The sequence below is a fragment of the Denticeps clupeoides genome, chromosome 1 (genome assembly GCF_900700375.1).
Source record: "Denticeps clupeoides chromosome 1, fDenClu1.1, whole genome shotgun sequence".
In the NCBI taxonomy this organism is placed as follows: Eukaryota; Metazoa; Chordata; class Actinopteri; order Clupeiformes; family Denticipitidae; genus Denticeps; species Denticeps clupeoides.
Window position 1 is genome coordinate 27,986,132 of NC_041707.1, and position 17,756 is coordinate 28,003,887.

The window sequence follows — 17,756 nt, forward strand, 5'->3', positions numbered from 1 at the left end:
GTCTGAATGTTTATTATTCAGAAATTGTACACAATAGCCTGCTGTTGCCTCTCACTGTTGGCATGGCAACAGTTTGCACTGAAAGACTGTGGCATCACTGCAGCATTTCAATATCATAATTTAGTTGACAGCTATCAGCAAAATTAATTTAGGTAAAAAGTATTACAACAAAAGCCTTGTAAGAAATAATGAAAAATTTGAAAAATAAATTTTGTGAACAAACATTTTGGTTTAGAAGGTTAAGAGATCAGAGGAAGAAAGAAACGTAAGTGGGAAGGCCGTAAAAAGATAAACATTTGTTTATTTTGTGAAATTGGCTGAAATTTAAGATTTTTTTTTTAGGATTTTCTATGGCATTTTAGCCTGTTAATGGTAGCATCTTAACATGCTATTGTTAACACTAATAATTGTACTATCATGTGAACTGCTCCACGGACGATGCCATCGCCACCACCCTGCATCTGACAGTCACCCACCTGGACAATAAGGACACATGCACAAGACTTCAGTTCAACATTCAACACCATCATTCCTCATCACCTGGTCAAGAAGCTAAGCTTGCTGGGCCTGAAAACCTCCATCTACAACTGGATCTTGGACCGCCTGACTGAGAGACCTCAGTCTGTCCTGATCAGGAACAGCATCTCCAGCATCACCATACTGACTACTGGAGCCCTTCAGGGCTGTGTGCTCAGTCCAAATTCTGTTCACCCAGCTGACCCACGACTGTGCAACATCATCAAGTTTGTTGATGACACAACTGTGGTAGGGATGTCACGATTCTAGATTTTGATGGCACAATTATCGTCTGGGAAATAATCACGGTTTCACGATTATCACGATTATTTCACAATGTAGACAATCACATTATTTAGAGGTTTTTACCTTTTATTTACTGCTGTAAATAAAAAACCATAAACAAACAATACTGTGAATAAATGGAACATGAACAAATGGGTACTGCCTTTTGGAACATAAATAATAATGTAAACAGTGATGCATTATAGTTAAAACAAAAATAAACAGTCTTTCTTTAGAATTAAATTTAAGCTTACATATTATTTAAATAAACATTCAAAGGCGACAGGATTGGAGTGCTCTTTTGTCTGGAGTGCTTGCTTCAGTTCTATCAGTTTATATTAAAGTGCAAAAATGTGAGCATATTCACATTCTCAGTGCTCAGTCTTGACCTCTGAGGGATGCAAAGGTACTTTCTGGCCACTTTTGAAAGCATTGGAATTTCTTCCACATGTGCTTTCCACCAGTGGGTCACTATCAGCACTGACTGTAGGGAGGGACAAGTACAGTTTCACCTCAGAGTCAATTCTTTCTTGGATTGATGGCACTGTGACTGCACTTCCTGATGCTTTTGACATGTTCTTCTTTGCTGTGATTTGCTGTAACAGCCCAGACAGGCTCTTCTCTTTCCTTTTGGTGGTGGTGTTTGTGGAGGTGCTCTCTGTGGTTGCTTCTGGAGGCTGTTCTGATTCTAAATGTGATGCATGTGCCATTGCTTCATCAGGTGCATGCCTTGACTGTTTCATCCAGATTCTCAATAAAGTTTTCTCTGAAACTAGGATCCACAAAACTGCATATATTTCATTTCCTCTGTGTATCTCAGCTGCATTATCAGGTCTTGTTTCATAACATGTTTTATTTTTTTAGTGAGAGTGCTATCGTCCCCCTTTTCTCATTGTTTATGTGCTCTAAGACTGGCTTCACAGAGGAAAGTGTAACTTGTTTCTCTGAGGCTAGGACATCGGTGAAATCATGGAGTGGGCATAGGAGCTGGCTTACTTCCTCCAGGACAGTGATTTCATTGTCTTTAGGCATAAGATGCCAGGTGCTTCTGTCTTCTGCTAGCACCCCACAGATGGCCTGCTGCTGCTCTAAGAACCTGGAAATCATCTCAAATGTGGATCCCCACCTGGTAACCACATCATATATAAGTGAATGCAGAGGGATGTTCAATTGTGCCTGCTTCTTTTGAAGCTCACATTTCCGTTTCCAGCTTCAAGCAAACCCTTGCACCAAATGCCTGCATGCTCTGATAGCGGATTCCACCCTTGGCACCTTAAGGACCTTGGAAATGGCCAAATTTAAATTATGACCAAAACAAGAAAACCAAGCACAGGGAAATGATTCAAAGGCTTTCCTCATATTGCTGGCATTGTCTGTTGTAATTCCAGACAGAGTCTCTTTCTTTATCTTCCAGTCTATGAGCATGTTTTCCATCATTTCTGTGATATGCTCTGCTGTGTGGTCTTAAGACAGTGAGACTTAAGCTTCCAATCAGCAGAGATGTATTGGACTGTAAAGCTCATAAATGGTTCTCCTCCACCACCAGTGCTGGTCCACAGGTCTGTGGTTGCACCAAACCACACACCCTCCGCCAACTACTGTTCTTCCACACCAGCTCGTACCTCCTGGTACATGGCTGGTAGTTTTGTTGTGGAGAAGTAGTTCCTTTTTGGAACTTTGTACTGTGGCACTGCCTTTTTCCTCCAACTCATTAAATAACTTGCTACTAACAGTTTAAATCAGTTATTTTGTATTACCTTTACTTGGGTGTATAAAGCTGGATGATGATCCCGCAGGTGCTGAGTCATGTTCGAGGTATTACCTCCTTTTGCCGTTTTGCATGTGGGCGACCCATCGTCTTGAATGTGACCCTCTGTATTCTTGGGGTATCCAAAAAACTCCCATATGGCAGACTTCAATCGCTTTTTTGGTTGAAATAAAGCGTTTTCAGCTTTTGTCTCTGCCATTGTTTAACGCAGTCAAGTGAGCCGTCATGCGCTGATTGTACTGTCTGTGTTTCTAGCGCAAGTGCACCCCTGGTGGTTAAACGTTTTTGTTCCGGCGAGTGCCACCAAGCTGTTGATAGCATTGTCATAATCTATGTTTTTAAGAGCGGCAACAGAAACACGGCGTTGAGGAGCCTTTACGATTAATTAACTGTGCCGTTTTAAATCGCGGTTAATCGTGAAACCGCTTAATCGTGACATTCCTAAACTGGTGACTCATCAGGAAGAAGGATGAGTCAGCATTCAGAGAGAAGGTGCAACGACTGACAGACTGGTGTGAAGTCAACAATCTGTTTTTGAATGTGGACAAAACAAAGGAGATGAAGAAAACAGAAGGACCGCTCTCCAATTAACATTTATGGAGCTTGTATAGAGCTTGTCAAGATGTGTTAATCTAGAGGAGAACCTCTCCTGGACTCTCAACACCAGCTCAACAGTCAAGAAAGCCCCGCAGCATCTCTAACCTCCTGCAGAGGATGAGGAAAGACCATCTCCCACCACCCATCTCCACCACTTCTATAGAGGGACTATTGAGAGCATTCTCACCAGCTGCATCACGGTCTGCTTTGGGAACTGCACCGCAAGACCCTACAGCGTTATTAGTTTATTTCGTTTTTTACTGTGTACTGTATAACATGTATGTAGCCGAAATGACTACAAATGTTAGTGTTTTAATGTTAGCATGCTAACGTCAAAAAATGCTAACAGGGCGTGGCCAAGATGTGTCATGTTCAAAAACAAGCATGCATGTTAGCATGCATCTTATCAAAATGGCTGCTGGACCTGGCAGTTGTAATAAAGTGCCCAAAAGAGCATGCATCCTAATGAAGTGGCTGGTTTAAGATTGTTTTGAAGGACAATGTTTGTAATTATTTTTTAGCAGTACTCCTTGCAGCACCCTTTTTTAAATGCTACCAATGCTAAAATAAATGCATTCCTATGTGGATTTGACCCTATTTGAGCATTAATAGCTCAGCCACGCCAGCTCCCAATTGCTTAATAAAGTAATAGCACACCTCACACAATAGCGTACAAATTTTTTTTCAACATTGTGTGTGATCTGTAAGTCGGGCCGAGGCAAGCCATATGTCAAAAAATTGGCATGATCTACCTAACTTTGGCCTGGCCCATTGTTTCTGTGCACTTTAAAGGTTTTAGTGTGGCAGCCTTGAACGCAGGACATGTTTTTTCCCCTTTCTAGCCTTCTAACACATACTCCAGAATGGTATGCTTGTAATTATACTTCAATACACCAAAGAAACAAATGACAAAAGGATTGAAAAAACTGAAGTAGCAAACTTTTTGATAACCAATATTTGTGTCATTCTCAAGACGTTTCTCCAGGACTGTATATTAGTCTTCATTTGGCTTTTGTATAAGGCTGATTATGCATTTTGTGGTTATCAATAAATTGAACAGTAGTGAATGGGAAGATGAAGGGGTGAAATAAACAAGTGGAAAATCTATGAAGGTCAGTGGGTGGTTGCTTTAATGGGTAATGACCCTTACTGGTGGACTAGCGAAGATATAAGAAGTTTGCATATATGTGGTGAACAATTTTTAAATGAATGGATTTCGAAGAAGCGATGAAAAAGACAAGTGGAGTATAAAGAGATGAGACAGAGGTGGAATGAATAGGTGAAATTGGTGGTGGTTGGAAGGCTGAAGGCTGTGGCTGAAAAGTAAAATGAGTAGTTGGATGGAGGGACGAGAAAAATGACTGGATGGTAGAATGAGTATGTAAATTTAAATTTAATTGGTTACATATTTTGAATATGTGAAACTTGTGCTGAGGAACCGGGAATGGGCTGAATATTTCATAAGTGTATGGAGAAAAATGGGCTGAAAGAGTGAAAGTGAAGTGATTGTCATTGTGATACACTGCAGCACAGCACACGGTGCAGTCAATGAAATGTGTCCTCTGCTTTTAAGCCATCTCCCTTAGTGAGCAGTGGGCAACCATGACTGCCATGACAGGTGCCCAGGGAGCAGTGTGTGGGGACAGTGCTTTGCTCTGTAGCACCTTGGTGGACCGGGAAAGAGGACCGTACATTGGCAGATTTTGGGTGAAAAAGTGAATGATCTATGATTAAAATAGTGGTTGCTAAAAGTGGTCCTATGTTAAGTCAATGGGAACGATTGCCCTGGAAAAATGTTGAAGAAATGGGTTAAAGTAATATCACACCCCGTGGATATAGGGTGGATAAAAATCATACAAGTTTGGAGGATGTACAAGGACAACTGTAGGAGGAAATCAAAAAACAATTACGCATATTTGGCTATTAACCTAAAAAAAATTCTACTATTTCTCACTAGCTGACTTTAAAAATATGATTAGCAATCACTGCTTGATTTGACACCAACTGTCTGTCCTATTTAAAGGTATAAGGACAATGCCGGTCAAGGAGGACATTCTATTATGTTGCTCATCGGAATTGAGTAACAGTCTGTACCATTTTGTCAGAGAGGTCAAGCAGCCGGATGGGCATCAATACACCGCCGACCGCATCTTCTGCTTCTGTTTGGGCATTCAGAAGGTAATTCCTCCTGTTCCAACCTGCAATTCACACGGACCTCCATCAGTTTGATTTTTTTTTTCTTGTAGTCTCGCCTGTTTAGTTTGGACAACATTCATAGGCTTTCTCATAAATATGGACTGGTAATAGGGCTGTAATGGTATGTGTATTGATACTAAACTGCTATGGTATGGGTCACTGTTCGTTATGCACAGTTTCATGGCGAAGACCAAATTTTCTCTTACAGAAACTGCAGCCTTTAACTACTTGCTAAACAGCAGAGATTATCTTTACAATATTTCCACAGGGGATGGTACTTTAACACCACTGCAACAATAGTGGAATTATATTGTACAACGCATTTTGTGTAATTGAAATACTGCATGACACTCTTTATTAAATCTTTTATATATGCAAAGATGCATAGGCTGAAATGTCACACACACTTTCCTTTTTGTCTGAGAGAAATATTTTCTTTGTTTCATTTTTATTTACTTTTTTTACTGCTGTAATGACACACTGTTAAAGCCATACTTTGCTCAGTAACCAATTATGTAAAGAAAGAAGGTATAGAAGGTCCCTGCCTGGTATACAAACTTGCATTGGCCATTTTATAAGTTAAGACAACATGTCTGGCACATATTCTTTTTGAACACACCCTGCCCTTGCTTTGTGCTTTTCCTCAGTATCTCATCGACAATGACAGGAATGAGAATATTTTTACTGATTCGATATTCATCAAATTCGCCACTGAAATAACCAGAATGTTGAGGAACTGGACAAGGACTGTGGAATCACATGGTAATCATGGACATTGTCTTATATTTGACTGTCAGTGTCTGTTATTTGTACTTCTGTATGTTACATGTATTACAATCATTCAAATACACTAAATCTGAGGTTTATGACTAATTCAAGGTGAAAAGCAAAGGACTAATGCTTTGTAAAATGCTGTGTGCAGCAGGACAACAGATACAGTGCATAACTTGGTTTTGGCAAATTTATTAAAAAATAAACTGAGAAAGCAGAAGTATATAAATATTTACTCAGTACTTTGTCAATGCACATTTGACAGCAATTACAGTCTTTTTAAATATGATGCCACAAGCTTGGCACACCTATCCTTGGCCAGTTTCACCCATTTCTCTCTCAAGCTCCATCAGGTTGAATGGGAAGCGTCAGTGCACAGTCATTTTAAGAACTCTCCAGAGATGTTCTATCAGATTCAAGTCTGGGCTTTGACTGGGCCACTGAAGGACATTCACAGAGTTGTCTTGAGGCCACTTATTTGACATCATGGCTGTGTGCTTAGGGTTGCTGAAAAAAGAACTCACCCAATCTGAGTTCAAGAGCACTCTGGACCAGCCTTTAATCCAGGATGTCTTTCCCTCTATCCTGACTAGTCTCCCAGTTCCTGCAGCTGAAAAACATCCACACAGTATGATGCTGCTACCACCATGCTTCACTGTAGGGATGGTTTTGGCCTAGTAGCTGTGTGGTAGTAGCCTAGTGGGTAACACACTCACCTATAAACCAGAAGACCCAGGTTCAAATCCCACCTACCATACTACCATTGTTTCCCTGAGCAAGACACTTAACCCTTAGTTGCTTCGGGGGAGGGGGGCTGTCCCTGTAACTACTGATTGTAAGTCGCTCTGGATATGGGTGTCTGATAAATGCTGTAAATGTAAATGTAATGTTTTCTTTAAAGTGAAGTGATTGTCACGTGTGATGCACAGCACACGGTGCACACAGTGAAATTTGTCCTCTGCATTTAACCCATCACCCTGAGTGAGCAGTGGGCAGCCATGACAGGCGCCCGGGGAGCAGTGTGTGGGGACGGTGCTTTGCTCAGTGGTACCTCAGTAGCACCTTGGCGGATCGGGATTCGAACCGGCAACCTTCTGATTACGGGGCCGCTTCCTTAACCGCTAGGCCACCACTGCCCCAAAACTGCACAGCTGCATTGGCCAGGAATCGAACCCAGGCCTCCCGCGTGGCAGGCGAGAATTCTACCACTGAACCACCAATTCTGCTGATGAGCGGTGATCTCAGTTTTCAGCTTCATGGCAAAGGCTGTGAATACTTACAGTGGGTATGGAAAGTATTCAGACCCCTTTAAATTTTTCACCATTATATTGCAGCCATTTGCTAAAATAATTTAAGTTATTTTTTTTCCTCATTAATGTACACATAGTACACCATATTAACTTCGCTTAGAAATCTGCAAAAACGTCAACAACAAATGTCTGTATTCAATATGCAAAAAAATGAACTTAAATTATTTTAGAAAATGACTGAAGTATAACAAAGAGTGAAAATTTTAAGGGGGTCTGAATACTTTCCATACCCACTGTATGTATATGTGCTTTCTGTTTGTTTGTTTGTTTGTTTGTTTGTTTGTTTGTTTGTTGTTTTATTTACCTTTAATACATTCCCCAAAACACATTTTCACATTATGGGCTGTTGTGTGTAGAATTCTTGGACACACTCTTAAGCAGTTAAACATGCTGAATGTGGTTAAATGCATTTTTTATTTGGTTTGATTTGATCATTAATTGACACAATTTGGTGTCATAATTTGAGCATACAAGCAGGGTACACTTACATGTACATATTTAAGTAGTCTGTTAATATAATTCTACTATGTCTATTATGTGGGCTTTTGTTTCCTTCTGCTTAAAATGATTTTGTTTTGTATGTCTTTTTCTTACCTGTGCACGCATGTGGTCCAGTCTTGCTCCAGTCATGTGTGGAGGAGGATTACTTGTGGCAGTGTAAGCTGCTGGGAACCTACTCACCCTTAATTTTGCTCAACACTCTGCTCTTCTTTGCTACCAAGTTCTTCCAGTTCACCACTCTATGCCAGCATCAGCACCTAGCATTTGCAGGTATTTCCCACTGTTACCGAAATACTCCCACCGGCAAAATCACCTACCTACGCTTCAGCCTGGCCAGCAAGAGGATGGACCAGACAGGTGAGCGTTAGAGTTCAATTTTGATCCCTAAGTTGGTCTTTCATGACTGAGATCTTATTTAACAGACAGCAGTTTTGGTTTTTCCCTAAGTCTTCAGGTAATCTAGACTTTTCCGGCTTTTGTGTGGCTATTGACAAATGGTAGTAGATAAGAGTGTATTTTTAAAAGCAATGCCTCAATCTCAGCCTTGATTTGTGTCTGAACATTTCTTCAATCTGGGTATTGAACACTGGTTTAACATCAAACTTAAACTACAACAGGTAATCCAAAGTGATTGAATTGGGCATTGAGAAGCATGGCTTGGATTTTGTGTGTGCATTTCGAGTAAAAGGGTTTAGCACTACATACAAGTAAAGAATATCTGAATCTGTGAACATTTCTTGATTTGCTTTGTGATATGCAGTCTTTAGACATTTTTGTTCTGTGTTTTAGAATTACCTGAGTTACCTGCTGGTGATGATAATGAGGAAGACTTTGAAGATTTGGAAATGCCAGAGAATACAGAGAACCCTCTCCACTGCCCCATCCGACTCTATGAATTTTACCTGTCCAAATGGTTAGAAAATAGAGCTGCACTGTATTTTCACAAGTTTTACATTTTTCCTGCACCGATTTTACTGTCTCTCCTATTGGATTGTTGTATCAATAGTGTAAGATTGGGCATCGCAGGACCATGCTTTTGTTTTGCATAGCGACTGTCTGCAAGGAGAAATGTGACATTCCTGTGCCAATTGTTGTGCATGAAGATTCAACACCTCTGTTTCGGACGACCTGTTGTCGGACGACCTTTTGCCGAGCCAAACATGTGAGGTGTTTGCCGTCGGGACCGCCTACCCTCTTTGTTTTGCGCGGACGGGAGGCCCCCGAGCCAAACGTGTGAAGTGTTGGCCGTCAGGACCACCCACTCTCTTTGTCTTCCCCAGAGGCACCGGGGCGTGACATCAGAAACAACAGGTTCTGATTGGTCTGTGACAACTTCCTGTAGGCCAGGGGTATAAAGGTCTGCTCACATGTGGGGAAGGGACTTCTTTTTCTTTTCTTTTCTTTCCCAGCTGTCTTTCCATCGAAACCGGATCTTCTGGTTTTCGAGCCTGCTCTATCATCTCATTATTTTTCATGGCTCTTTCTCTCTCCCCCTTTACTCTTTCTTCCCATTTATGTTTTTTCTCTGTAACCTTGGTACCTTTTTACATTCAATATTCACATGTAACTACTTTCTGCCAGGTAACATCAAGTTGGAGTGGTTGAATACAGTGATTTTGTGTGGAGGGAGAAAGAGGAATGGCACAATAGAGGTTAAAAATGAACAGTTTCTAATTTATTAACACCGGTAAATAATTATTGCAGTTACATGTGAATATTGAATGTAAAAAGGTACCAAGGTTTCAAACAAAAATGAGAAGAAAGAGTAAAGGGGGAGAGAGAGAGAGAAAGAGCCATGAGAAATAATGAGATGATAGAGCAGGCTCGAAAACCTGAAGATCCGGTTTCGATGGAAAGACAGCTGGGAAAGAAAAGAAAAAGAATCAGAACCTGTTGTTTCTGATGTCACGCCCCCGGTGCCTCCCATCTGGGGAAGACAAAGAGAGTTGGTGGTCCTGACGGCCAAGACCTCACACGTTTGGCTTGGCAAAAGGCCATCCGACAACAGGCATGTGAAACAGAGGTGTTGAATCTTCATGCACAACAATTGGCACAGGAATGTCACATTTCTCCTTGCAGACGATCGCTATGCAAATCAAAAGCATGGTCCTGTGATGCCCAATCTTACAATAGGCTAGGGGAAATTAAGCATCATGAGCTAGAAAGACCATACGAGTCGCCATGGGCAACTCATTTATTCACGTTGTAGAGCTGCAATGTTCATTGCATAAAAAGTCTACTTGTCCTTATTGCTGTTTATACATTCCTAGATTTACATTTATGGTGTACTGAAAATGCACTTTTCTTGAAAAAGATCTTCACTGATGTTCTTATTTGGTGCAGTCCCAAGTCAGTGAGGAATCGAAGAGATGTTTTCTACCTCCAGCCAGAGCATGACTGCGACCCCAGTAGCCCGCTGTGGTATTCAAATGAGCCATTGGATAGTGCCACACTGGAGAGCCTCCTTGCACGGATCCTGACTGTGCGACAGGTGAACCTGAACACTGACAATCAACAGGAAGGTTCTTTGTCAGATGAGAGCACCTAAAACAACGTGGACATTTATGTGGAGGCTTTTTTAAATCTTGAAATTGAAGTCCTGGTTTTTAGTGATGTACTGTTGAGAATTTGTAGATAAATGGAATAAAGAGCAGTCAAATAAAAGTAAATTACTCATTAGCTACTCACGAATCTTCAGCTCAAAAGCAATTGTTTTTTCCTATGTTGAAAACCGATCACTTATTCCTGACCAACGTATATTTTTTAGAAGTTATCAAATAAAAAATTCAGTACATGAAACAAAGTTAAGATTTGGTGACTCATTGGTTCTGTTTGTGATTGGGATGGACAGCATTAGCGCAGCCCTGAAATGTGAAAAAGTGCATGTGTAATGATCATGTGGCTCCTGAATGCCAGGCAGTGTGTGAAGTGAATTTGTCAGATTCTTCCTCATTATAATGAAGCCTTGAGAATTATGCTTTTTAGCAACATGAGGGTGATGCTGCCAGTGATGCTGGGCTCCATCCAATCAGAAATCTTTTCACAGTCTGTCATAACTGAGTGTTCTCATGGTGCACACTCAAATGTTACATTTGAGGTTTGCCTTTTTTACGTTTTTGTTCTTAAGTTTTTCATTGGTTGTATATAACTTAGTGTTTATATATTTAAAATAATTACAAGATATACATTTCATCAGAATCTTCCAAAACTTCTAAATTCTTAAATGTCTTTAAATACACTGTATTCATTTGACTTTGTAATATAAGACTCATATTCCCTTGACAGAAAAGACAGACATTGACAAACAGCTTTATTCACACAAATTTGCAGATTATGAGCGGACATAGGAAATGTACTTCATCCATATTTTAATTTAATGTGTACAGGCTCAGGAAATCCATAAAATACCATGCATTTTTCTACCATGAGTGAGATTCAATCCAATAAAATATCAACACCTTGAAACAAAGATAAGGTACTTAATTTTTTGCAAAATGGTGATGTGAATACTGTCAGATTTATTGTCGTCCAGTGTGTTATTGTTTGCTCTAATTTCACAGTTGCTAAACAAGAATGTTTAGTTTGGGGAATAATAAAATCTGTATTCTGAATGGTTATGATGACAATTTTCATTGCTTTTTTTGAGCCATGCTAAATGACTCAAAAATCAGTTTAACATCATAAATGCTTGAGAGATAGTAGCAGGTGAGCAGTGCTGCAGGATCAGAGAGATTGAGGTGCACAGTGAGGACGGAATTGAGACCTGAGGTAGGAGGGTGCTTGACCGTTCCTTGTTTTTTTTTAAGGCAAGCATTAGTATTATGAAATCTAATGCAGGTTACAGGAAACCAGTGGAGGGAGCTTAGCAATAAAGTGGTTTGGGAGAATTTGCGAACAAGTCGTGCTGCAGCATTTTGAATCAACGGGAGAGGTCAAGTAGCGCATAGAGGCAGAGCAGCTAGAATTGAGTTCCAGTAGTTTCGTTTGGAGAATACCAGAGATTGGATAAGTATCTGCATAGACTGTGTTGATAAAAATTGAGTAATCTTTCTAATGTTGTTGAGAAGGAATCTGAACCCCTAAGCATCTTAGTGACAGCTTTGTGCTCCTTAAATTAAAAACAATGTGTAGCTACTGTATTCTAGTATAAAACATTTTTGATAAATACTTTAAATAAATAATTTGTTAATCATGCACTGAATAAACAAGGATCATGGCCACTTCATGCCCTTGTCACCAAATCTCACACTTCTTGCACTGAACAACAACTGGGGCACGGAGCTGTCTTATGGGTTTTCTGGATGGGTATGGGAGCTTTAACTATTACAATAAAGTTTGGATTTATACTTGCTGTTCACAATATAGTCATTTACTACATTGCACATGGAACAAAAACCTCAGAATAAAATGGCATAGCAGTTTGTAGAGCTCCAGACAAATAATTGCACTGATAATCACTATACAGTGAGGTAGGACCCATTGTCACATCGGCTGCCATGGTAACTGATACATGTTCTATGTCTGAAGCTTGGGGGTTTTGAATCTGTTGCTGGCTACACATAGGAAAAATACAGCTTATTGCAATTTGTTTTTATGCTGTCTATGAAGGCTGTCTAGATGTGTAAATATTGTGCTCTGTTTTTTACTGTTTTGATTCTCTTTTCTCTTAGAATGTTTAAAAAATGCATAGAAAATGCAACAAAGTGCCGTGTGTGTGGGTGGATAAAGCACTAGTGACGTGTGGGTTTGAATGTGAGAAAGAAGTGTGTGTGGGAAGACCATGAGGCTAACAAGTAATTACTGTATTCCACATTATTTTACATGGTTTCCTTAGCTTATTATCTTGACCAGTCATGTACAGTCAAGAAGTTAATATTTAAGCTTTTAGCTGTCATTGTCAATTGAATTTGAACATGGTATTCTACATTTTTCAGGATCAGAGATATACTAAATAACTTGTTTAATTGTCTTTCGTGTTTAAAATGTCAGTCAAATCATACCCAAAAATTAGAAATTTTAAAGAACAAATGAGTGTGTGTTAGAGAGAGAAATCTTCTGAAAGGCACTGTAGTCCAAAGCTCTGTTCGTGGGGGTGTGGAATCTGTGATATAAAGAGTGAGTGAGAGAGAGTCAGTGAGAGAGAACGTGCGCAAGCAGGCAGGCAGTGTTGAAAGGGTCTGCTTACCAAACGGTCGCTGTGTCTGTGGGAGAGAAGCTGCATAGTGATTGTATGATCTCACAGAAGTACTGGATATGCCTGGACTGATGACAAATTTCCTGTCTTGGACAAATTCCGGGAACACAAGGAAGTTACTCATCAGCTGTTAAGAGGACATAGCTAATAATCTGATTTGCTTTGGACTCTCATGATGAAAATTAGTATATTGACCCCTAGGAAGAGACATGACAATGAAAAGAAAATACCCTGCATTTGAAAGGTATGTATTATTGTTTAAGATAATATTTTCAGTTGATATGCAGTATTTAATGTCCACTGTTTATGAAACTCACAGTTCCTTCTGTAGTGTGGGTCAAGTAATCAAATTATTAAAAAACAGTTTTAACTGCATCAACAATGTATAGATCTACCAATGTTGCCATGATTTTATTATTTTCTTAAAGCGTTTTGTTTTTTTCTTTCTTTCTTTACTTTTTTTTTTCTGTGCGTTAAAATTCATGAAGTTGATCCTGTATCCAGAGCTGTTGCAGTTGATTGGAAAGGAACAAAAAGCGAAATCTGGGAGTAGGAAATTGATTCATCTGGATAAATGAACCATTAATTTGATCCAAGGCTGTGAGCACGTGCATCTTGGTTATACCAAGCCAATAACTAGTGGTGTAAATTCAGCTAAACAGGGTCATTGGTTGAAAAAGGGCCACATCATGGGGAAACCACTCAGCCGACCAGGTTGCTTTAGGCAGAGCCTGTGTTGTTCAGAGAATGGTGCTGATGGCGATGCTTTCAGTGAGGATGGATATATCCCTCAACGTTCAATTTATGACACCATGTGTATCAATGAGCACATTGACCATGGTTCAACACACAGCACTTTGCGTTCTAGGGGTGCTCAGAATGCAGGATTCCCCAGTAATGGTTCCCTGGAGTTAGGCCTGGTGGACATCTTTGAAAAAAGAACATCAATACTTGCAACTGTGGAGAGGAGGCTGGATGAGAGGGTCATCTTTGATTCACTGAAGTTGGCAAATGATGGACAGACCAGGTTGCCTGTTGAGTTGGTAAGGGCCATTTCCCCAAGTGTGTCATGCAGCTCTGCACCATGTGGAAGTGGCTCCATGAGCCAAAGACACCAACAGGACAGCTGCAAAAAAGAAAGTCTCTGCCACCGCTCACGGAAAATAATGACCACTCCAAAATATCCTGAATGCCTTGAGGTGCCACCAGGTGAACAGCATATTTTGAACCCCAGCATGGTGTTTTTCCCCAGCAGTGGCACATCACCACAGTCTCCTCAGATTTCTCAATTTTCTAGTTCACCATCCTCTGGCTTTCGTACACCACCTGTATTTTTCTCCCCAGGAAAACCTCTATATTTTCAACAAGAGCATATTCACAGACAGTCCTTGCCTGCCAAGCTACATTCCCCTTTCTGTACTCCCCCTCCATCTGAGCTGTCAGTTAGTGCCTTTGAGTATGACCACTATTTTTCACAAGGCACAGATAGCACAACAGAGAGAATGGTCTCTACAACCCAAAGTATAGAGGATGAGGTGTTTATAGAGGTTGAGAACAAGCCATTTGATCCAAAAGGTGAGCCGGATCATGACACTTCACCACTTTTACAGTCACAGTTTAACTCTGTGGCGTCTGTGACAATTGAGTCCACCTGGCCTCGACGACTGATTGGAAGAAGGAGGACAATCAGACAAGGTGGTGCCATCCACAACCTACCACTTTTGCCTCCACTTCCATCCCTATTGAAACGAGGAGGCACAAACAAAAAGACTCTCCCTTGTCTTACTCCATTCACTGAACACCATGGGAATGTGGAAATTTCCTTACTTAGAAGGTCACCTCTGAAAGTCAAACACAAGGACTGCTCTTTACAGGACTGGGAAATATTTAAGGAGGTAGAACATGTTGTGTCTTGTTTGTCATCTTCTAAAATGAATAGAGAGGAGGTAGTTCAGGAACAAAAGTGCCAAATGGAAACTGTGAAAGAAGTTGAGGAGCCTGGAATAACTGATCAGCAAGCAGAGATAGGAGGAGAGATAGGTCAGGAGAACTGGGAAGCAGTTCTACAAATAGTGAACAGCATGTGGGATGAAGTCTGGGGGGATTCTGAATCTCAGTTTTCAGACTCATTGAGGCAGTATTGGCCTTTATTAAACCCTCCATCAGGCTTTGGAGGCTCCCAAACTGCCTCTTGCTCAAACTCATTAGTTGGAGCTGAGGATTTGCTAGACAGGGAAATACTGGAGAAAAATGATGTGAATGTTCAACTGAATCCTCTTCCCTATGTAAAATCGGCTAAACCCCAGCAGGATAATGAAAGAATCATCATGTTGGAGCAGATGGAACAAATACCTGAACAAAGCTTAATTCCTTCTGTCACTTCTGGGGCACATACATTTATAATGGAAGGTAAACAGGTACCTATCACTTCTGACAATGAAATCGGTATATCACACCCCAGCCACACTAGTCAAGAGGACTTTTCCACAGATGGTGACAGAACCATGACAGTCTTAGAACTTGGTGGTGTCAAATGCTTAAAGCTGCTGGAAGATGTAGATGGAGATAAATCATATAACAAAGACGAGCACTTGACTGATTCTCAAGTGGATGAACACTATCCTGCTGAAGTAAAACTGGCAATTCAAATCTTGGATACAGAAGCACAAGGTATTTTTTTCAACACAGAAGTTTTGAAAAACAGGAATCAGACAATTGAATTAAATCATGGCACAGATTCACCTCAACCACTATCACCATCAAAGCACCTGACCCCCCTAATGAAAACTATGCTTGACAGTGGTGATCTGGATCCTTCTGTTGCTACAGACAGTTTTGTGTACCTTGCTGTCTCTGATGTGGCACAGGCAGAACAGCAGAATATCTCCACTGAAGTTCAAATACAGTCCTCCAACTCTAAGCATTGCACAAACCTAGATGAATGTGACTTTCTCTCCACTGACAGCTTTGTGTATCTGGCAGCACCCGATTGCCACTTGATGATCACAGAGACCCTTTCTATCTGTACTGACTCTAAGGATTCAGACTCTGAGGAGGGCAGCGAATCTCAGGTGGAATGTGCACCCAGTTTTACAGTTGAAGACAGTGACTGGGACTCAGATCTGTCTGAATCTGAACGAGACCACCCTGTGTGGGACCATTGGGATGAAATGGAGCAGGGGGTGCTCTCTGGGCTATTTTGTGAAGATCACTGGGAGGCAGGGATGTTTCATGCCAACATACCACAGCAGCAGATTGCCTGGCAGCAAAGCAAGTTGACACTTGAATCTTCTGCTGCACCAAAAGATTCTGAGCAGGTTGCATCAGCATCTGAGCATGCAGAGGGTGGAGAAACACATACTGAGGTAAAGTCTGTGCACTAGCAGCTCATCTCACTTAAGTAGTTAAGCTTGCAAATGCTGGACCTGCTCATCACAATATAAGATCAATATATCACTGCATTCTGTGAAAGTTATTTGTGAATACTGCGATGATCAGAATTTATTATCAGTATATTGTGATGAAATGTTTAGCAATTTTAATGAATCTTCTTACCTGTTGTCATCTAGCCCATTTATGTATTTATTGCTATGTGAAATTTACAAGTGAGATGGTTGCATTTGTCAAATTAGTTGCAATGCTATAATATTTTAACAGGATTACCATGTTATGAGTAAAGCATAGTAAGAATTCAAACATAATGTGGTGTATTTAAGCTGTCAAATACTGTATTCTTTTTGCATATTTTCTGTGTTAAAGACAACAAGGTGAAACAAGGTGCCTCAAAAGTGCAATATTAGACAATTTTGGGAAGTGGACCTTTGACATATTGCATAATTGTGCTAATAAAGAAAAACTGCATTGGCTTGATGTTTGAAGTCCTTTGTTTTAATTTCTTTTAGCGGTACTGTGCTCTTCAGTAAAATAAAAAATTCAGGATGCTGGTGAGCACTGCATTTCCTCCTCTCATTACATGTAATCTCATGGATCATTCTCCATGCTCAGTAGCCCTCTGCCACATCTGCCACATGGCCTAGAAATATATGAAATCTCAAGTGTGTAATGGGCTGGTTTTCTGTAGGGCTATTTCTGGTGGTATTAATTAGTTCAGTCTAAATGAGGCCATATTGTAAAGCATTATGAGCCACCTACAATACGCACGGGAGGGTCACTATGAAACACAATGTTCTCTTATTTTTGTGTGTAATGTTGTTGTAGACTGATTTGTTATCTATGTTTTGTGCTCTTCTGCTGTAATCCACATGATGTTATTTGAATACATAACTGACATAAATTGTTTTAAATTTGGGCATCAAAAGTACATTGGCGTTATAATTGAAACAAGACTAATGCCTTGCAGCATGCACAACTAACGATAGAGTAAACTACTAAAACTTTAGTCATTATGTTATGTTATTTATAAATGTCTTTCTTTCTCTCCCTCCCTCTCTGTCTGTGTACTTGTTTGTCATGTGTGTGTGTTTTTGTGTGTGTATGAATAGCTACCAGGGCATGTGTGTAGGAGTTGGAGTCTGTGATTGGTCTTGTAGAATGTCCTGTGCTCTTGTGTAATAAAGACGGATGCATTAAGATCCACTAAAAACTTGTCATCTGATTC

The 17,756-nt window shown here is 40.4% G+C and overlaps 2 protein-coding genes and 1 non-coding gene across 6 annotated transcripts in view; 2 read left to right on the forward strand and 1 right to left on the reverse strand.

Moving 5' to 3' along the window:
• Nucleotides 1-10,743, forward strand: part of LOC114788346 (zinc finger MYM-type protein 4) — a 59,371-nt gene extending 48,628 nt beyond the window's left edge. For 2 of the 3 annotated variants that reach the window (XM_028976840.1, XM_028976848.1), the window contains exons 24-28: nt 5,190-5,344; nt 6,010-6,124; nt 8,059-8,301; nt 8,734-8,857; nt 10,288-10,743. In XM_028976840.1, the coding sequence (XP_028832673.1) occupies nt 5,190-5,344; nt 6,010-6,124; nt 8,059-8,301; nt 8,734-8,857; nt 10,288-10,492 (842 nt within the window). In that variant the 3' untranslated portion in view covers nt 10,493-10,743. Of the gene's footprint in view, nt 1-468; nt 794-5,189; nt 5,345-6,009; nt 6,125-8,058; nt 8,302-8,733; nt 8,858-10,287 lie in introns of those variants that run through there. The other variant, XM_028976856.1, reaches the window with a different exon arrangement.
• Nucleotides 7,286-7,356, reverse strand: trnag-gcc (transfer RNA glycine (anticodon GCC)). The gene has a single exon. It is a non-coding gene; the product is annotated as a tRNA-Gly (tRNA).
• Nucleotides 10,744-12,166: 1,423 nt separating the features above from the next.
• On the forward strand, nt 12,167-17,008 carry LOC114786093 (uncharacterized). Of its 2 annotated transcripts, none has more exons than XM_028972924.1 (2): nt 12,167-13,382; nt 13,627-17,008. In XM_028972924.1, exon 2 carries the CDS (start codon nt 13,828-13,830, stop codon nt 16,519-16,521), a length of 2,694 nt encoding a protein of 897 aa, XP_028828757.1. In that variant the 5' UTR covers nt 12,167-13,382; nt 13,627-13,827; the 3' UTR covers nt 16,522-17,008. The 2 variants fall into 2 exon arrangements, with proteins under 2 accessions (XP_028828757.1, XP_028828766.1); XM_028972933.1 differs by having other exon boundaries at nt 12,168-13,382; nt 14,007-17,008.
• Nucleotides 17,009-17,756: the final 748 nt, after the last annotated feature.